This window comes from Toxotes jaculatrix, chromosome 6, assembly GCF_017976425.1.
Source record: "Toxotes jaculatrix isolate fToxJac2 chromosome 6, fToxJac2.pri, whole genome shotgun sequence".
NCBI classification, from domain to species: domain Eukaryota; kingdom Metazoa; phylum Chordata; class Actinopteri; family Toxotidae; genus Toxotes; species Toxotes jaculatrix.
This window is the reverse complement of record NC_054399.1, coordinates 18,595,473-18,616,767: the sequence shown is the minus strand read 5'-3', so window position 1 is coordinate 18,616,767 and position 21,295 is coordinate 18,595,473. Positions and strand designations below refer to the sequence as shown.

Below are 21,295 nucleotides of genomic sequence, written 5' to 3'. Positions count from 1 at the left end.
ATCATTAATTCTAAACAGGAAAATGAGTCCTAAGGAAGACACATCTGTGATTTGGGCAAATGCTGTAAAATGCCCTCAAGCTGATACAAGTAACCAGATTAGCAAGCATGCTACTTTAATCATAGACTAATGGTTTCATGAGTCTTAGTCTGCTTCTGAAATGATGAGCCCAGTGGGAATCTTGGTTTTAGCACATTCGGTTTAAGTCAGAGTGTGAGTGTGTGTTTGGCTCTCTTTCTTTCTTTCTTTCTTTCTTTCTTTCTCTCTCTCTCTCTCTCTCTCTCTCTCTCTCTCCCCCTCTTGAGGAATTTGAACACAAATACCTTTCACAATTTAATTAAATGCCAACTGTAGCCTAATTAAGGATGAGGGGGGAGTATTTGCTGGTGTTTGTGCTCAGTGCGGCTGAAGGTCAATTGGCACTACCCCTTTAATAAACATACTGTCTGAGCTCAAACACTGCAAACCCTAAAAACACTGCAGCAGAGGCTGAATGGTGGACAGGACAATCAATAGTCATCTGTCATGGTGTTTAGCAAGACATAAACAACAGCTGAGCAGACATTTAATAACCACAAACTGCACTGAAAATGACATTCTTGTCTTAGGTTGTAATATTGTGGTACACAATATACTTGACGGAACTGTGGTCAAGGCTACGAATGACAAATGGAACCAAGTGCTTAATGAATTTATATTTGATGATACATGTCAAACATTTAACCTACACCTCAAACCTTATAAATGTGCAAAATGTTAAAGTTTAAATAAAAACTACACTCTACAGTTTCAAAGACAAAACTCGAACAGTAACAGTAATAGTATCGCAACTGTTGAGAATAACAGAAATTGTATTTTTGGCAGTTTAGGTTTTCAGACAATCCGGTTTCAGCTGCTGTAAAAACTAGCATGTTGATCCAAGCAAGGGTGCCTATGACAGGATACTGACTGTGTTGCTTGTTGTGGTGCCCACGTTGAGGTTTTTGAATAGTTGTGGAGAGCCCCCATACTGGCCAGCTATCTGCTTCCTGACCTCTGCTGCCACAGTCCTGCAAACAGAGAAGAGATGGGTAGATGGAGGAAGAGAGGGTCAATGTAGTCAATATTAAATGTTTGTCAACAACACTATCACAATGTTTTGTGATTTAGTAGTAATACTGCAGAATACTGTTGATTCTGCAATAAAATGCTGAAAGATTTCTGTCTATGATCATGATTAATACTGCAAGGCACTCATGTATGATACTACCAGAGTGCAGAACATTTCAGATCTCAAATGTTAGCAGTAAAAATAAGAAGATGCATTTGTGTCAGTAACAGAAAGGAGCAATTTGAGATATGGTTTGCAATGTAGATTAATTGACAAGGAATAAATGGCAACTTGAAACTAAATGAAAATGGAAGCCTTTAACCCTGAATCCCAGGTGAGATTTAACCATTTAGCTGTGAAAATTAAATAAAAAGGAGCAATGAAATGCAATATTTATTTCATATATATACACACATATAAAACTGTTATTCCAGGAAAACATCAGGAATTGCGATGTTATCACAAAGTAACTAATATTATGTCATAATATTGTAGTGTGAGATATTTTATGATTCAAATCCAATGTTACACTTGGCGAGACTTACTGCAGTTAAACTAAAATAAATTTTATTTATTTTATTTTTTATTTATTTTATTACAAAGACTCCTTTACACTACTGGATTTTGCCAGTCATTACTAAAATGCTTTAAGCGGTTAAAGGCCAGGCTAACTAAAACCGAGGATTACACTTCTCGTCCTGTTATGATTTTTTCTTCGTGTCTCTGCTCATAGTCCTCAAGCGTTGTCTTGCATGGGATCATATATTACACACAGACAGAGAGGAAAGAAACAAATAAAAACCTCTGGACCCTAGTGGTCAGCACAAAGCTCTTGGTGCTCAACTGCTGCTGTAGTCACACACATACACAGGTCCCTTAAATCTCAGCAACCACCAAAACCACTCAGAGACTTTTGCCTTGAAAAAAAAAAACAAGTAGCCCAAAGTGACACAAACAAATAACAAATTAGAACCAAGGATATAGGCCACACACAAAAGACTCAAGGTTATGTTGCACAAGTAACACAGAGGCTACGAGGATCCACAGTTATTATTAACAATGTTTTCATTATACTTTTCTCCATAACCAACAAGCTGCCCAATGTTCTTGATTCTCTCTGTCCTCCACCCTGAAATTAACGTCACAATAACTACTTTAATCTGTTGGCCATGAACACAGCAATGGAGAGCAAGGAATTAGGTGTGATCCAGTCAGTGACATCACTGCAAACGCCAAACCTGGGCCTGGTTTATCCACTGCTACTACAGTGCTGAGTTCACCTCTGCTCCATCATAAATATAGTCTATACAAAAAGGTGATCCTGAAGCCAGAGACAAGGATGCAAAACAGAGATGGTCAAGCAAATCAATTTAAGCAGAAAGATAATACGAAAGCCGAATGATGGTCCAGCTTGCCAGCTTAAGATAAACATGAGTGTGTACTGTAGTAAAGATCCAGTGGCCTCTGCAGTGCAGTGCTGTCACCACTGGATAAAGGCATAAGCACTGAACTGACAAACACATTCCACAGTCCTCCCCAATGCCTCTTACCAGACCTTTACTTAGCACTGGTCACTGCACAGAGGAATAACTGTATTAAATAAACAGCTCTTATGGCTATCACTTCAAGATGCTATGAACAACTCATTCCAGGAACAAAATATAAACTAGTGGCAAGTGAAGATCATAACATAAGCAAACCATTCTACTGAAACATGTGACTTGTACCTCTGGGCAAAGCTGTTTGCCATATTAGTCACTAGTTTTACCTCAACATGTGGCATAAGCTAATTTGTTTTCATTATCAAAGCATGGCAAAACAGTTACAATAGACCTGCCCCTCGGGAAGGTTGTAAGATTTTTTTTTTATTGGCGCTGTGTCAAAAAATTACTGCCTCATCTCTACGGCTATTTTTAAGGCCAAAGTTTGCGATATTGAGGTAAAAAGGTGGCATTTCACTCTAAGGTACGTGCAGTATCGTTGTGTAATATTTAGGTTTTGTTAGCTGACACCAGTTAGGCATCTGTGAATAATAAAGTCTGAATAACCTGTCATGAGGAGAGTATGTCCAGTAAATCAATATGAAATTCCAATAATTGGATGCAGTTATAATTAATAGGAGCTGGAATTGGACTATATCTGAAATGCATACTGCTCCAGTCTTGAGGCCAACAAAGGAATCAAATTCTGCAGGTACAAAGCAGCAACATCTTCAAAATTCAATCTATAGCTTATCACCTTGCTGAACTTTCAGCTTTCAGTTAAATAAACTGGGCTAAACTAACAATCTTAAAATGGAAGAGGAAAACCTCTGAAGTACATGTGCCTGGTCTTTTGCAGCAATGTACAGTTTTTCCATATGGAAAATGAAAACGTGCCAGCAGGTATTGCTCCTCTCCAAAATCCTCAGACCAACATTATAATCCCTCCAGAAGGGCATAAAATAACATCCATCTAATTTCCATCCAACGTAGGTTCAGAGAAAAACTTCAGCAACAAGCTGGCAAATGTAATTGTTTTTACTTAATAGCTACTGGCATGACTTGAGTACCTGTGCATTAAGTGGTCAGCAGGGACACTCATTAAAACATGTTTATGTTGATGGCTATGGAAGACAATGGTTTGCCTCAGCCAGAGCATTGCACTATGTCTATTTGTCTGTTTGATTGTCTGTGTATCTATCTATCGATCTATCGATCTATCTATCTATCTATCTATCTATCTATCTATCTATCTATCTATCTATCCACTGACTGGGATGATGGCATTTGACAGCTAGCACAAAGCCCTTTGTTAAAGAGATTACTTTAATCTGTCTAAGGGGCGGGGAGGAGGTTATAATATCGCTGTTTGATTGCCGCTGAAGGAGGCTTTTGTTTCCATACCTTCTGTCTTACAGATATCTGCTCATTCCTAAATGAGATTTTACCTAAAATAAAACTCAACAAAGTTCAGTCACATCTCTGCCAGTGTCAGCAGTACCTAGCTGTTCATCGTTAGCTACTGTAGACAAGATAGCTAACTAGCTGTCCAAAATTAACGGTTTACAATTTAGAGTAAGTGATTTTTGGTGCGGATGATTATTAAAAACCTAATTCCTCTCTGGCCAAGATAAATACATCACAAAGGTATTAAATCTCGTCCCTTTGTTGGTATTGAGTGTCGCTGTCTGCCTGGGTGGGTCTGAGCATCTTCGCCGATATGGCTAACAAGCGGCTAGCTCGGAGCAGCCAGGCTGTGCTGGCAGTTGGGCCTCCTTCATAGGGTTCCCTCAGCGGTGGTCTGAGGGCGACCTATATTAAAGCGACTAGGTGCTCGGTGTGTCTCGTACGAACCCGTTTCGGGGTCTCGAGTCTTTACCTGCTGATTTTTTGGGCGAAGGCGCGGCGTTCAGCCATGGCAGTGGCCGCTGATGTGCTTTACCGAAATTCCCAGGCAGGCACGCAGGAAGCAGGCAGGCTCCGGTTTCCACTCACTCACTACGGCCACAGGGAAAACGGGGAAACGGGAGAATGGGATCGTTACCGTAATGACCATAATGATGCGCAACAGAACACACCCAATGAAAAGCCCCTGCGCCCTGTACTACGAGGAATATAGCTACGCTCCAACAGCTGAACAACTTAATTTGAAGATTTTACATAATATTCACTCTGTCAGTGTCATTTACATTTGCATCGATAATATATTGGTACTCAAAAATTTGTGGAACAAGTGTAATATGCATTTTCTTTTCGAATTATTCATCCTTAGACAGCAGTTCCCATACTTTGTCAGTTTTAATTTAAACATTTTTTGTTACTTGGCAGAAAGGCATTAAAACCTTTTAACCCAATGCAAAATAAAACACAATATAAAGGCTAAAGTCCAAGTTTAAATATTTTTTTATCTGAATTTAACTCAGATTTTTTCCCATTCTCAAACTAGTAACAGAACATTTAAGCCTCCTGTACAAAAAAAGTTAATGATAAAACCAGGAGTGCAACTCAACAAATATTTTAATTATCAATTAATCATGTTGTCTCTATGTTGTTGTTGTTTGTTTTTTTTCTTTTAAAGGGCTAATAGATTAATTATTTAAATTTTAAACTTTAAATTAAACTTTCAGTAACATTTTTATTTGTTTCTCGTGGTTTTTACATTTCTACAGTATGAACATAGACAAACACACAGAATTTACTATGGTTCTGTATTTTAAAAACAATTACAAGTGTCAACTGATAAAATTGTTCATATCCAAGTTATAAAGTAGTATCCAGTGCTAAAGAAGACAATTACAGTATCAATTTGAAAAAATAAGTGCATCTAATAAGCATAGTCATATAACTTTAATTTTTTTTTTTTACAACTTTAAAGTCCTACACTGGTAATTATTATTATTATTATTATTTTTCTTTTTCTTTTTGTAATTTATTTATTTATGATGTTGCCATGATGGGTTAGTCACAGATAAATACAATGACTTATTTTTAGATTACACAGCATTGTGATAAAATCAAGCTGAAGCTGGCAGGGACTCATTATTTTGCTTTTTGATCTTGGCCCTTCCGTTTTACAACGAAGGGCGCTTGCTTTATTACAAGAAACAACCCAAGCAAGCGGAATGTTCCTTTAAGTCGAAGGAAATTGCGAGGAAACGTCTTTAACGCCGCCCGCTCGGGCTACTTTGATGAATAAATCGAACCATCGGAGACCTGCCCCTTCCTTCTCTCCTCGATCCCGGCGGAAACACCGCGATATCAGCTGACTTCACTCTTCTACTTCCTCAAAGTGTAAACATTGGCAATCGCAGGGCAGTGTTAAACTACAGAAGAAGTCATGGACGATAGACTATGTGTTAGATGATCTGTCTAACACAATGTAACGTTTGGACCTTTGTACGGAGCTTCAAAGCGACTGTGAGTGGAAAACAGCTGGGTCGACGAGGCTCAAAGGTAAGGACGTACTGACTGTAAGCTGCATCTCATGTAGTTTTAAATTGTGAGCTGATGACTGCAACACTCAACTCTGTGTGTGTGTCCACTGTGTACCAAGGGTTGTATGCTGTGTGGGAATGGGTTCCATCCCTTGCTGGTCAAAATGGAGAATAAAGGGAGTGACGAGGTGGAAAAATTGAAGACAAAGTTCTTGTCAGTGTGGCACAATGTGAAGTACAGTAAGTAATTTGCTTGAGGCCAGTGTACACACACATTCAGCCCTGCCACCCATGCTTAGTCGTCTGTGTCCAGTTTTTTCTAATGCTTTCATGCATCACTGTTCAACCTGTCAATGTAGTCCACAATCTCATATTTGAATTTGTACGTTGCCTGAATTTGTACATTTGAAATGCAGAGATATCAACAATAACATGTACTTTGGACACAGGATACAGCACAAATAAAAAACGCATCAGAATTCAATGAGACAAGAACCTACTGCTGTTGAGTCAGCCCTTAAAATAGTTCTTTGTCATACTGCCCACACCGCTGTGTGTGTATTATTTCAGCTCACTACGACTTAAGTTTCTGTTGTTCTTGATTACCTCAAAAACATAATGGTTATTCCCTGTATTTAATGTAACAGGAAGTGGAGAACAACAGAACAGGAATCTTGGGACTGAGCCAGAACATTGAATGATGGGTGTTTTAGAGTAGGTGCGCCTGTCAACTGAGTAAATAGGACATCTCAGAGCTCTTTTTTTTGTCTGTTGCCATCAACAAAGCCATAATATGTTGTCTTTTATTGTATATCTAAGGTTGGGCTCTGAAATCAAAGACCTCATTCAGTAGAAATTCCCCAGTGCTTCTTCTGGGAAAATGTTACCATTTTAAGGCTGAAGGTATGGTGCACACTCACATACATAACAACTGCTGACAACTGCAAATTAAAACATACACTTACATACACAGTGCATGCCTTGTAATGATGTTCACATGCTTAAATGTGCAACCATTTCACCCCACAAGATATCACAAAGAAGCACTGTTTCAAACTTCAAGAAACATATTACTTTATCTGTCTGTTGAGGAACTTCTACTATTTGGATCAACTTTCTTTATGAGTCTGATTTGAAATTCTTCTCTACATTTACTCTTAAAATGAATAATGCATGATTAACTGGAACCAGTAGATTTATCATCTCCACAGGACACAAGATGAAGAAAAGTTAACTGTAAATCCTGAGTTGATCCCACAATCATTTGTTTGCCTCAGATGATGACAGTCTCACAGAGGCCTGCTATGAAGCTTCTGATGAGGACTTCGTCATGGGGAATGTTGAGGCTTTCCGGAAGGATTTTGCATCTCGAGTGTGGCTGACCTACAGGGAGGAGTTTCCTCCTTTGCCTGGCTCCACCCTGACCTCTGACTGTGGCTGGGGATGCATGCTGAGGGCTGGACAGATGATGCTGGCTCAGGCTCTCACTCTGCATTTCTTGGGCAGAGGTGAGTGAAATGATGGCACCACACCTGAGTCACAGTAAAACCATATGAGATGTGTGAAAAGTGTGAACAAAAAATGCTAAAAGTGGAATTTGATTCTTCTCAGTACAAAGTCACAGCTAGAGCACATGGCAGTCGAAAGTAGTGGGGTTCAGGACTCCCCCAAGATAAATCTGTGGGGCAATAATATGCAGATGATGACATGACATAACAACCTGAGGAAGGAAAATCACTTCTGTTGATCTGCTCATAACCTCTAAGTATATTAAACCACTGATGAAGAGTCACACATAAGCATTATTTTATTTCACCAGCTAAAAATATTGGGAAACCCTGATCTAAAGGTTGGAGAAAGGGGCTTTTGGAAGGAGGGTCAGTGAATTAAAGCCTCAGAATAGCTGGAAATTTTTGATTTTGAAAAAGGACATTAGTATCTCAAACCTCTTATTTAACAGCCACTGTTGAAGCACCTTTGACTAATAGGCTTGATATTTGGACACTGCTTACAACCTGCAGCTTGCAGGTGTTCATTGCTGATAGAGAGAGATAATCATCTTCAAAAGTCTTCATTTAATAACAGAGACCTAAAAGAGATGGATTAAGTAGATTAAGTCAAATACTGTAGGTCATTTTGGAGTGCATCGCTAATGTATCTCATATTCAGTTTTTTTTCATTCCAGATGCAGGAAGCCAGACTTCTGGCCCATTTTAAGAACTTCCTCATTCTCAACCTTAAACAGAAAGTTTAATTTAATTGGTGCAAGCCATTTAAATTGAGTGAATTCCTCATATCTTTGTGAGATCTATTGTCTCTGAAGTGTCCTAGACTTTATGGTTCCACATAATGAGATGACAGTGCCAGTTTAATGCAGTCATTTAGAAAACAATATTTAAAACTTGTTCTTCTGTCAAATCTAAAATATGTCACTGATGAAATATTTCTCTATAAAATGACTAATGGCCACTTAAGGATATTTATTGATCAATTTTACTTTGATTCACTTTGGATCAAGGTCATTTTGTTAATGCCTTAGACTCTACTTTGGCCCATTTTATAGCTCGGGCCACTCCCGTTCTCTCCGCCTTCAGCTCCCACCCTGTTTGTAAGGCTAAGGCACCGTTAAAGTGAAATAGTAAGACACTCAAACTTGTAATTGAACAGAATTAAACATGTTCTGTGACAGAGGCACACAAGGTTCTGTCTGTTTAAGGCAAAAACCTTTAGTTTCACAAGTTCTGAAAGACTTTTTGTTATGGTGATGCTCTAAATGGAACTTAGAGAGAATGGAAGGTACAGAGAGCCTTATAGATACCCAGTCAAATAGGTGCCTGTAAGACTGATTTTATGTATAATTTGTTTATCTTTTTTTTTTAAGTCATGTTACAGCAGTTTTGAGCTATCATATTCTACCTCTTTCATTTTCTACAACATTTTTTTATATCTCATCTCTAGAAGTATGGAGTTTACCATAGGTGTTTTTAGGTGCCAGCAACTTTGTCTAAAAATATGAGCAATGTTCAAATGGGAATTAATATTATTCACTGACACTTTCATCACCCAGTGTATATTAAAATAGTGTCCACAGAAGGATAGGATATTGTTCTTCCCACGTTCCATCGGTTTAAGAAATGCAGTTTGTAAGCCTTATAACATTGCTACCCACAGGTGCTTTTAAAACATGACTTTGTTTTTAGTCTTTGATGTTTATTGAAAGTGAAGTTTTATACTCACATATATTATTTTTTCCTCCACAGATTGGACCTGGTCGGAGGCACTAACACTCCAGCCATTAGACACAGAGACATGGACAACCACTGCAGCCAAACGTCTGGTTGCCTCTCTGGAGGCTTCTCTGCAAGGTTCCCACAGGTCCTCTGATCCTGGATTACCACCCATGCCTCAAGCCCAGGCCCAGGGATCTGCAGAGGAGGCAGATGCACATTTGAAAGAAATGTACCACCGTACACTGGTGTCCTGGTTTGGGGACAGCCCCTCGGCTCAATTGGGCCTCCATAGGCTGATCCGCTTAGGCCTGACAATGGGGAAACAGGCAGGGGACTGGTATGGACCTGCTGTAGTAGCACACATTCTCAAGTAGGTGTAAAAAGTTTGATCTGTGAATAATTACACTTGTTGCAATCTTGCATGTGACTCACATTGACCCCACTTATGTTTTTAATCACATAATGATTTAGGACTGTTTAGAGAACAACTAACAATACATTTTTGTTATTGATTAATCTACAGATTACAATTGTATGTATATAAAATGAAAAATGACATTTTTACATAATAAATTAGTAAAATAATCAGTTTAACAAAATTCATTTTCTGTTGATTAACTAATCAGTTAATCATTTCAGCACTTTCACTGTTAATGTTTTGTTATTTCAGACACAATTTGAGGAAATGAATATTAGGTATCCAAGTGAAGAAGACTGTAGCAAAACACTGGATGCTTGAAATTAAAATAAAAAAATCTGCAAATGCAGGCAACACTAAGAGACTGCAGGATTTTTATAGTTCCGTGTTGAACTGTGCATATGGGATGTGGTTGTTGTAGAATTATTACATCCACTACAAAGCCTAGCCATGGCTGTCCTGTAGCAGTGAGTAATTTGTGGTAATGATGCTTTGTAAAATGCTTTGTAAATGTAAAAACAATATAAACAGCATGCAGATAAATGCATATAATGCAGATGAGCTAGTGACAAATATAGCTGTCACTCAGTCCTGTGTATCCATGACTTTGTGATTATTTGCAAAGATGCTCATACATTTCAAGCCCATAGCTTTTTCAATTAGACTGCTGTAAAAATACCTCTGTATAGATAAACTAATCTGACATCAGCTGACTTAATAAAATTAATAATATCAATGTTTATAAGTTCATGATAATAATCTGAAGGCCTAATCTTTAAGTAGCTTCATATCCAGATATAAACTTCCCTCCTTCACCCACTTTCCCTCTCTCTCTCTCTCTCTCTTTATTCTGTCCTCCTCTCCTCTTTCTCCCTCTTTCTTAGAAAAGCTGTCGAGGAGGCGATGGACCCTGGCTTGGCGGGTATAACTGCCTATGTCTCCCAGGACTGCACAGGTATGAAAGATGAGCCTGTTGATGATAAAACAGGATACTGGGCACAGTGCAACTGACCCTTCTTTTCCCACTATTTCTCTCCTGCTGCTGGGAGACCGTGGATCTGTTAAGAGTTGTGACATGAGTTTAACTGTGTCTATTCCCCAAAAAACACATCCATTCTAAATCTATGACCACCCACTCCAACCTCTTCTTAACCTCAATGACCTGTGTTTTGATTCATGTTTGTCTTCTCAATAGCCAGAGCAGAAGCCAGCTGGTGTGTGAGCGAGTGTCTTGGTGTATTACAAGTTTGATTTTAGTGAAGACAATTGGGAGTGCACCATACATATATTACAAAAAAAAAAGCAAACATAATTTAATGTGGAAATAATTATTTGATTGATCAAATGTCAGTCAAAAGAAAATGAATTGTCAGAAATTTTGTTGATCAGTTCTTCTCAAAATGTAAGAATTTGCCACTTTTTTCTATTTTATAAGAATGTAAATTGGGTCAGACAAAACCAGCAAAATTGTGACTCTTTCTTTGATATTTTAGAGATTCAACGATTCACTGATTAATTGTAAAAACAACTGACAGTTTAACTGATAATGAAAATAATCATTAGTTGCAGCCCTAATGGACCTTAATTGTGTCCTGGATATAGCAAATTCTTACTGGCATGTGGAGATAATATTCATATATTTAGACAATTTTTCTGTCAATAATGAGAAAGAAGAATTTTCTATCTCAGACAAAAACATAATTTTAAAGAGTTGATGCTCATATTTAAACAAACAGGAGTTCAACAAAAAAATCAGGGCTGACTGACTGAGAGCCTGATGAACAGACAGGATGGCTGATGGATTGACAGGGTAGACAGACAAAATGACCTCCATCTGACCTTTGTCTTATTGATCCTCCACAGTGTATAGTGCGGATGTCGTTGATAGCCACAGGGCACCGACAGCAGGGCAGGCCTTTGCTGAGAGATCAGATGCCCCTCCTTCGCCACAGAACAACCAACCAGCGTCTGCGTCCGCTCTGCCAGACAGCCGAGCCGTCATCATCCTCATCCCTGTGAGGCTGGGGGGAGAGAGGACAAACCCGGAGTATTTTGACTTTGCAAAGGTGAGGGATACATGTGGTAAAACTCTGTTTTAGTGATAATAGTTTACATTGTGTTTTTGGTGAAAGGGTTTTACATGCACACACATATAATTAAGAACAAAGCTGGTTAGTGTTTTCACTAATGAATGGTGAAATTGTTAGTTTAAAATGCAGACACTGAAATACAGTACATAGCAAACAAAATGAAAGTATTTAGGCTTTCGGTCAAATATACTGTATGTTTCTCTGTCCTCTGTTCATTTAGAGCATACTGAGTCTGGATTACTGCATAGGCATCATCGGAGGGAAGCCCAAACAGGCCTGCTACTTTGTAGGATTTCAAGGTTAGTGTTAGCTTAATGGAAAACAGAGAAAGACACACACACATAGAGAATGGTGTGAATAGGAGATTATTTTGCATAATATACCCTTCTTATGTGAAGAGACAAAGTAAGTTAATGTATTCCTGTTTGCATGAGAAAAACGGAGAGGAGTGGAGATGGGAGCAAGTGAAGCAAGGCTTACTTTATTCTCTCTGACCCATCAAAGCCTCACCCATTTATCACAAGTAAACCTCCCAAGTTGTAAGCTGTAATTGATTTCCATAGGAGGCATGCATTAAATTTCATCCGGCCCCAAAGTGAGCCACTCTTCATCACCTTCAGGAGCCAGGAGGAACCTTCAGTTGTACATCTTGGCAGTCAATATTTACGCATTTACATTTTACCAATTTGAAATACAGTGGTGGATGATGTCTAAATGACAAGCAATACATTCTCCCTGCCAAGGCTCAGCTCAGCGCCGCATTTATCATATGCAAACGGTCGAATATAATTGCGTGTTTGTAAAAGTAATTCCCCCACACAAAAATTAAATGACAACCTCTTTTTTGTGGGTGTAAAGAATGTGGTTGTACAAACGCATTTGATTATGCAGGATTTAATCCACCCTGGTGGATATTAAAAAGCAACAACCTTCTGGGAGGCATATTTGACGCACACAAGCCTAACAGTAGGCCAAGCGGGTGACTTTGAGCTACTCTGCATAGAAATTGGAGAGAAGCGCGTTTTTGTAATAATCCGATGTTTTTGAATAACTTGTCTTTTGTTTTGTCCTTGCAGATGACAGCTTGATTTACATGGACCCTCATTACTGTCAGTCTTTTGTGGATGTCAGCACCAGCGATTTCCCTCTCCAGGTAATGTGAAATTACACAGACGAGCTGACTGAGGCCCCAGTAATGTGAATTTAATAGTTTCTGTTAGTACTTAAGGGTATGAATCTTAAAGCAGACCCCGGCCCAATTACAGAGTCCCTATCTGCTGATTTATTTGCTGCTCAGATGTGTGAAGCTGCCACTTAAGAGAAATACGGCAAATACAGGATCAGGTACTGTGAGCTTGAATATTTCAAGACCCATACATAAAAATCAGCACACAGCACCATATAGCAACTTTGTTTTATGCTTTTGCATGCCGCGGTATACAGTGTGACACACACCAGAGTTGTAAATTTATGGATGCTGTGACAGCAGATAAATAGGATTTCATTCATCAAATGATGCAGAATACAGCTTATTTTGTGTTGACGCTGCCATGGATTGTATGTATGCCCCGCAGTTACCTGGCCCTTCAGCTTGATGAATATTTTCAGATGTATTTTGTATCTTTTTGTCTAGTCATATCATTGTCCTTCACCAAAGAAGATGCCTTTCAGCAAGATGGACCCAAGTTGCACCATAGGTTTCTACTCCAGAAATATCCAAGACTATGAGAGAATCAGCCAAGAGCTGTCTAAGGTAGGGAAATGCTGCCTAAATACAGAATGCTCTGACTATCATCTATCAATGCCACAATTTTATTAGATATTTCTAAGATACTATTATTATTGTATATACTACTGTTAATGAATTCTATTTTGTGTACTGGCAAATGTTTGTGTCAGTATAATAGAAGTTGACCAGTAGGTGGCACCATTTAGCCATGAATCTGACTCACTTCTTACTTGCTTACATACCAGTCAGCAGATTGGGTAGATGTGGTAAACCAGCCTTCCCTCCTTAAACTTATTGTGCCTGTGCTTAGAGAAGAACTCTATTTTTATGTATTAACATTAACATAATTTCTGTAGTTGCAACCTGTGAGAGAATATACTTATTGTTATGTTGAAATAAGTGTTGAAATTCGATATAAACTGCTTACAGTATGGTGTAACACTATCTCTCCTCTGAAACACGGGACGGTTGTTGTTCCAGGTGCTGCAGCCGTCAGCGAAAGAGAAATACCCAGCATTCACTTTCATGCAAGGTCATGGCAGAGATTACGACCTGGCGGCAGACATGACCCCAGAGAAGAGAGAATGGCCCTTCATCCGTGACCCAAGGAGGACGGTCACCACTGCTGGGGACTTTGTGCTGCTTTGACAGTACTGTTTTAAAAGACTACTGACAGGGAACTTCCTCTTTTTAAGATTCAAACTGCTCAGAGCCTTGTGTCTGAGACTGCAGTGACACTGAAAGGTTTTGAACTCTTTAAAACTACAGTAATTCAGTTTATATGTCCTGGGAACTCTGTTGCTGAGCAATTTTAGACAAAACTGCCGTTAACTGGTTGGACTTGTACTTGTGGCCTGGCAATGTGAGCGTTCTAATGATCACTAGATTGAGTTCAGCACTCCCACATCAAGGTGCTTTGTAGGAGTAACAGTACTTACTATCACTAAAACAGTGCTGGCCCACTTTAAAATATTTTCACTGCACTACACCTACAGTATTTAGACAGAGTTTCTCAAGTGCAGTTAGCAGTGGCTTAACAGAAGCGTGGTAAAAACCTTGATTAATATATGTCAGAAGCCCTCTGAAGATAGACAGAGCTAAGTAACTTTTACAAACTCCTCTGCTAAAGACATTTCATCAAATAAGGTGAATTATTTACCCAACTGAAACACCTCAACACAAACACATGCTTTGAAGGATACCTTCTTCATAATTTTGCCAACATTTTTTTCCACAGTAGAGCTTATTTCTTTCTCTTTGCAATAATATTGTTGTTTTTTTTGTTATTGTTATTGTGTTGTGTGATGATATGATTGTTTGCTGCTCTGTGTGTTTTTGATTGGTTTTAACTCTGACTCCTGAGTCATGCATTGCAGTGAAAGTGACGAGCCGTAGCAAGAGAGTTTGTCAAAGAGACAGTGGCATTTTGTACTACACCTCATCAAGCACTAGCTGTTATTAATTACCCTTTGCAATATGATGCTTTGGATGTAATAGTAGGTACTGTGAATACACTACCGGTCAAAAGTTTTAGAACACCCCCATTATTCAGTTTTTTAATGAAATTTAAACAGTTCAAGTCCAGTCTGGTTGGTCAGAGGTTCATCCTACAGCAAGGTAATGTCCCAAAACATTAGAAGTAAACAACTACACACTGGCTTCAAATGATGGAAGACCAGCACAGTCTTCGGACTTAAACCCCATCAAGCTGGTTTGGGATGAACTGGACAGAAGGTGAAAGCAAAGCAAACTACAAGTGCAACACATTTGTAAGAACAGTGTGGGACTTAACTTTCTGAGCATTTGATTTCCATTGTAGGCACACACACACACACACACACACACACACACACACACACACACACACACACACACACACACACACACACATTTTAGAGAGAAATACTATATCAACCTCCATTCATTATTATTATTTGTATGTTGTGGACAGTTGACCATTTTTGACAGTCATTTCAAAGCATTTTGGAGGATTTATTTTTCATACAAAAGGAATTTTCTAACAGTTTTCTCATTTTTAATATAGCAGGGAGTGACTAAATTATCTTTGCTGTTTTTACAAAACACATTTACAGTAACTATAATTTAATAAACTAGAAGTGAAGAAGCACACTAGGATACATGTTAGGCTACAAAAGCCATACACTTTGAATCATCACTTCAAGAACACTTATGTATTCTGACTTGAATCATTCTCACATGCTTTCCTGCAGAACAACATCTGCATGTCTGTTTTTAACTTGCAAAATTAATCTTTTTGCTGAGTGGAAAATCTGAATAAAGTAAAAATATTTGACTTTCTCACTCAGCTGTCTTCTTTTGGGTCCACTCAGGATCTGCAGTGACTCTGGTAGAGTAAAAAAAAAAATAGTTTGCTTCATTTTCTGTGCTAGATACAAACCTCAGTGGTGTGCTGAAATGTATTCAATCCCTTTCTCTCCCAGTCAAATGTAGTAGATTAAAACTAATCGTACGTGCTAACCATCTCTACAGCCCATTAACCAGGGACCGGAAAAAATGTGACCCAGTGACACTGGCAGCAATTGTGTTCCTCTGTGAGGAAAAGAAAATATCCTTGTGTGCAAAGCTCTGTTACCATGGATAATCTGTCTGTTGCCCCCTTAGTTTGAGCTATGCTGGACTGTTTTCCTGTACAATACAAATTCTTGTATTATGATGAGCTGTGCTTTTTAAGGGAGGGAACTGTCCCTTCTGTGGAGGAACCAGGGCAAGGGTGAGGATGGATGGACAGAAAGGAAGAAGAATCCCTCATCTGTTCTCTTCTCTACCATGGAAAAGCAATGGCAAAGCACATAAAGGCATCATTTAGATCCTCTGTCTGATCTGTGTGTCCGTCCATGTTTTTTTTTTAGTGGACGGCCAACCGGCTGTGTAGACAAAGCGGGAACATCAAGTATGCAGGAGCAAAGGACTGGCGACATTCTTCAGTTCTGGAAGATGGAAAAGAAGGGCTCAATGGACAGGAGGGAGGCATAGGGAGGGGATGGGGCATTTGGGGATTTTTGTCAGAAACATAAAAGAGTATTTGTGCTGGGGGGCACAGAGCGCTCTGAGGGTTGACTGTATTCTCCATGTATTTACAGGGGATGTATGAATATTTGATTAATGAGTCACAGGCTCAGGGGAAATGCAATAAGCGAGTGGTGGCTTTACAAAGCAAGTCAATCACACACACACCATGCCCCGCAGTTTAACGCAACTGCCTAAAGTGTCATTGACATTGCAGATTCCTGAAAATCTAATCTGCACCCAAGTAAATTCCTCACAAAGAGGGAGTCCATCAGAGTCACTCCTCTGTTCCATAGATGGATAGATGGGGAGTGTGTGTGAGGGGGGTGGACATAAAGACATAGAGACGCCCTATAAAGATTTTATTTTGGTGTCATCTAAAGGAGGAAATTGCCAGTGGGATGCAGTCTTTAGAGGGATCAACAGTAAAAGGCCTTCTAATATCTTAAAATCATACCTGTCTTTGGAATAAATACCTGCTTAGGCCTAGTCATACATCTTTCACTGGGGGCAACAAAACATCATCCATGAACCAAAGTTGTGATCTTTCAAGATAAGGCATTAAGGTAATTTAGTTTGTGTTGTTCTCAAACTGAAAATAGCATGGGAGAGAAAACTGGATTAAAAAAAAATCTAATATTTGATCATATTGTCAGTTATTTTGTCAACACAGTCTTGACAAACCTGTGAGAACACCAACACAAAAGAGGCAGAAAACATGTCTGCAAAACAAAATGTTTGGATATGATTGGACAAAACAAGCACTAACAATACAGTTACCACAGATTGATCACTATTCATGTAATAAAAGAACAATCATGTAATTTTACAATGTAATTGATGGTAATGACATCTATAATGCAAGACCGTGCTTCTTGATGCATTAGCTTTCTTCCAGGCCTATGGAAGCTACACATAAGTACTGCATGGGGTGTCATAAGTCTTCTGAGTCTCATGCACACAGTGTCAACATATAAAGCAATCCTCTTCTCCATGACAATATTATCAAATTTGTGTCATTTAGCTGTGCTGAAGAAGATGACTTTGATACACCACAAAGTGTCGTTTCTATTCCCTCTCACCCCGTGGTTCTCGGGATCTCCTCCAGCCAATATCAGACCATGATGGATGACAGTGAGAACATCCAAGGGAATTAGATTTAACAAAAAGGAAAAGACACGAGGGAAAATGCAATATGAACAGTTTGTGCGTGTGTGTATTTGTGTGTGAGTGTAAATGTGTGCTTGAAGCCATGTGGATCTTAAACAGCTAAAATGATGTGTCTGATCTTCTCCATTCATAAGTATAAGTGTGTAAATTTATATGGCTGAGTGTGTAGTTTACACATGTACGGCTTGTGTGTAAGTCATTCTAAATCTTAGGTGTCACACTCCCTCCCTGTCTTCACACCAGGTGCAGGGGTGCTAGATTTATACCCAGTAGCCCTTGCCCACCCTTGTGGAATGCCATGCATCTTCAAACAGGTACTTCACTTTGAAATCTCATCTCAGCGTGATATCTCTAGGCAGCTAAATATATCCGGCTCCTGGATCCCGCAGCCGTTGGAGCGTAAATAGCGCCTGCGCTGCATCAGACTGCATTCAGAGTCTCAAGTCTGTCCACGCAACTGTCCACTTGTCTCCACCCATCTCCTTCTACCCCCTCACAGGAGCTCCTGGAGAAGTGCTGAGGCATTGCATGCCTCGCACATCTCTTCTGGGCTGAAGCCAGACAGATGTCATGATGCTGTGATTAATCAGCACCACACAGGACAGGAGCTTTAAGGGTGAACATGACCTACAGCGCATACTAGGTCAAAGATTCTTTAACATTTTTCTCCCCAGATATTTTTTGTCATTATGAAAACTGCCTTCATTAAAATGCTGTTGATGTTTGAGGAATCACCAGTGCACAAGAACTGACAAATTATGGCCTAATGTTATGCCCCAAATAACTATGACAGCAAGAAGTGTATGATCTTGTGATCCTCAGGGCTGGAAAAAAATATTTACTAATTTCATGATTCATATTAAATGTAAGATGGTCATATTGCTTTGTTGTTTTGCAATATTTTTAATAATGCCAACCTAATTGGGGTTTTAAACTAACATCGCTTATTTTGGATTTTAATGACATGGAATGTTTCAGTCTGTGAAAACAAGTCGTTGAAGCTGCGTCTGTCAGTAAAAGTTTGTGCATCACTGTTTGCATCAAAATCAAATATTCATAAACCAAAACATTTCAATGGAACCTGACTTCTGTGGAAGATCCTTCCTTGCTTGATCTTTCTTTCACAATGTAACAAAACAATAAAAGACAATAAGTACCTATTCTGATGCGGTTTGCCTCATACTCTTTCTCTCTTCCCACTGAGAGGCGTGTACCATGGCAGAGGCCCAAAGCAAAGCTCCTCACCTAATGTTGGCTAACCTCGCCTGGCTGTGACAACAAGAAGGGCACTGGAGTTAACATTTAGATAAAGGATGTGTGTGCTGCTTTCGATTTCCATTCCTGGTGACAGGGGATCTTAGGAGCACATCATGGGTTGTGTTTGTTTGTGTGTGTGTGTGTTGGGGGGAGGGGGCACTCCTCTGTGTGTTTCCTGCATCTCAGGGGTGATGTGGAGGAACGCCGAAATTCCTCATTCTGCTGTCCTCTGAGGCATGGCCGGCCCTCTGTCAGCTTTTACTAACCAGATGCATCCGAAACAGGCACCGAGGTTGAAGGCAGGGGATATTGCCTGCTGTGTAGCTGTCGACTTGTTTCTTATTGCATGCCTGTGTTGAACAGGGTGGCAAATGTGTTGTGTGTATGTGTGAATGGGAGGTGGAGGTTAGGAGGGTGTCAGCCTGTCTGTGTGTGTAAATGTGTGTGGCAGGACATGCTATGAATTCAGGAGTGTATATCATCCACCACACACAAACTGCACCAGTCTCAGCTTTACCTGATTTTTGGATTGTAACGATCAGTCTCTGCCATGTTGTGGCCTGTAAGTTTTGTCAAGTTAGTATTCCCCAACACCTCTGCTTAATGATGCTGAGTGTGTATGTGTGTGATTGTGAATGAGTGTGTGTGACAGAGAGAGATAAATCGAGAGAAAAAGTGACAGTTTTTTTTCTTTTTTAGCTTTTTTCTCTTTTCTCTATTCTTATTCTTTGTGTGCATATTTCAGTGTGTGTGTGTCTCAGTGTGTTTGTGTGTGTGTGTGTGTGAGCGTGTCTGTGAAAGATCTCCTTTATCCTGCAGATTTGTGTCTGTGTGTGATACTTTGCAATCTCATCTCCATCTAAAACTCCTGCAGGCCCTGTGCACCATTATCACGCAGTTGCAATAAAACCCACAGTAATTAAAGGGGATCTGGCTGTAATTGCCTCAGTGAATCAACTTAATCAGCACCTGTGCTCACAGTCAACCTAATGGTGCAATCTAACCTTTTAATACCCCAGAAATTAGAATTGTAAAAAATTATACACCTGATAATCATTCTGTATTTTGAAACTCTTGAGTGGACAATGAGTGGACCATTGTCCAAGGCAAATATTAAAGCTGCACTCTGCTGAGTGTGCATCTGAGAGAGGGTGTATGAGTAAGAGAGAGAGACAAAGAGAATGAGGCAGAAATGTCAGTATGGGGACATGCCACAGCTAAGTTTTTACATGTTGAGAGTTGATACTATAAAGGTGCACATAGGAAGCAGGAGTGGAGGGCTTTGTATACACTTTGTAAATTAGCTTAGCTATCGATGAATCCCACAATACTGTAAGGACCCTGTCACACAGATATTAACAGAGAGAAGAAAATCAGAGAAATCAATTCATTTAAATAGAACTGCTGCAAACAGTGCATCTGCATGCTTGCAAACTAAATTTGCCATGCAATTTTGCATTTATTAACTTGTATGTGAACTTTCACACACAAATTTGCACCAATGGACAATTGTAAAACATTAAACATAAACGACAGTGCTGACGATAGAAGGAGTGGAGAGAACCAGGGAGTCAGAAACTACAGTATGAAATAAGCTGTGCATACCATCAACGTCTTTCACAAATGTGCATGAATGAATTTCACCAAGCCATTTTGTAGTTGAGATACTTAAACTGAAAACCCCATAAAAGAACTTTTTCACAGCAGACATTTTGACTTTTCTCATAGCAAGAAAAGCACAGGTGGAGCTAATAACGCTGATCATAGCTCTGTTTCATTTAAGTGTATTAGTAAACCATGACAGCTATAGCTAGCATGCATGATAGCAAGGCCCAGGAACTGGAACAGCTACAGTAACTGTAATCAAGCCACTAATGATGTTACACCAGCGCTTGTTCTGCAATTTCATGGTAAAATAAAGTTTTTTAGACATTTTTCGGAAATTGCTGGTTATGATAAATGCTGAAATGGCATCGTCACCAGCCATAACTTTACAGTCAGACAGTGTAGTAGCTTATTTCCATAAAAGTCCTTTAAGTTCACACAGTGGACTGCAGATACATTGGACTGGTTCAGCAGGTACAAGCTGGTACCAGGTCTATGAACTGCAGCCCATGTGGCACAACCTATAAAGATCTTGACCTAAATATAGTCTTCAGGTGATGGTTGCTGCAGTGGACCTCAAAGTAGGTGTGTGTATAGACTGACAACTGTGTAAAAGTATCAGTAGTTAAAGGAGCATGTAAGCAGATTATTTCTCCCTATTTAACTAAGTAAGAGACAGAAGTGTATGAAAAAGGTGTTCCACAACAATATAGATTTCAAAGCACATAGTACACACTATTAAA

At 39.3% G+C, this 21,295-nt stretch overlaps 2 protein-coding genes across 13 annotated transcripts in view; one reads left to right on the top strand and one right to left on the bottom strand.

The window, feature by feature from the left end:
* Nucleotides 1-4,562, bottom strand: part of dock7 (dedicator of cytokinesis 7) — a 45,798-nt gene extending 41,236 nt beyond the window's left edge. For 9 of the 10 annotated variants that reach the window (XM_041039593.1, XM_041039595.1, XM_041039597.1 and 6 more), the window contains exons 1-2: nt 4,451-4,555; nt 950-1,049 (exon numbers count right to left, since the gene is read on the bottom strand). In XM_041039593.1, the coding sequence (XP_040895527.1) occupies nt 950-1,049; nt 4,451-4,488 (138 nt within the window). In that variant the 5' untranslated portion in view covers nt 4,489-4,555. Of the gene's footprint in view, nt 1-949; nt 1,050-4,450 lie in introns of all 10 variants that reach the window. The other variant, XM_041039592.1, reaches the window with a different exon arrangement.
* A 1,275-nt stretch (nt 4,563-5,837) lies between these two features.
* atg4c (autophagy related 4C, cysteine peptidase) lies at nt 5,838-15,362 on the top strand. Of its 3 annotated transcripts, XM_041041020.1 has the most exons (11): nt 5,839-6,024; nt 6,125-6,245; nt 6,825-6,908; nt 7,283-7,513; nt 9,266-9,605; nt 10,538-10,608; nt 11,517-11,719; nt 11,964-12,042; nt 12,820-12,896; nt 13,377-13,496; nt 13,953-15,362. In XM_041041020.1, the coding sequence occupies exons 1-11, from the start codon at nt 5,932-5,934 to the stop codon at nt 14,118-14,120; spliced, it is 1,587 nt and encodes a 528-aa protein (XP_040896954.1). In that variant the 5' UTR covers nt 5,839-5,931; the 3' UTR covers nt 14,121-15,362. The 3 variants fall into 3 exon arrangements, with proteins under 3 accessions (XP_040896956.1, XP_040896954.1, XP_040896955.1); XM_041041022.1 differs by lacking the exons at nt 13,377-13,496; nt 13,953-15,362 and adding an exon at nt 13,041-13,080 and having other exon boundaries at nt 5,838-6,024; XM_041041021.1 differs by lacking the exon at nt 6,825-6,908.
* Nucleotides 15,363-21,295: the final 5,933 nt, after the last annotated feature.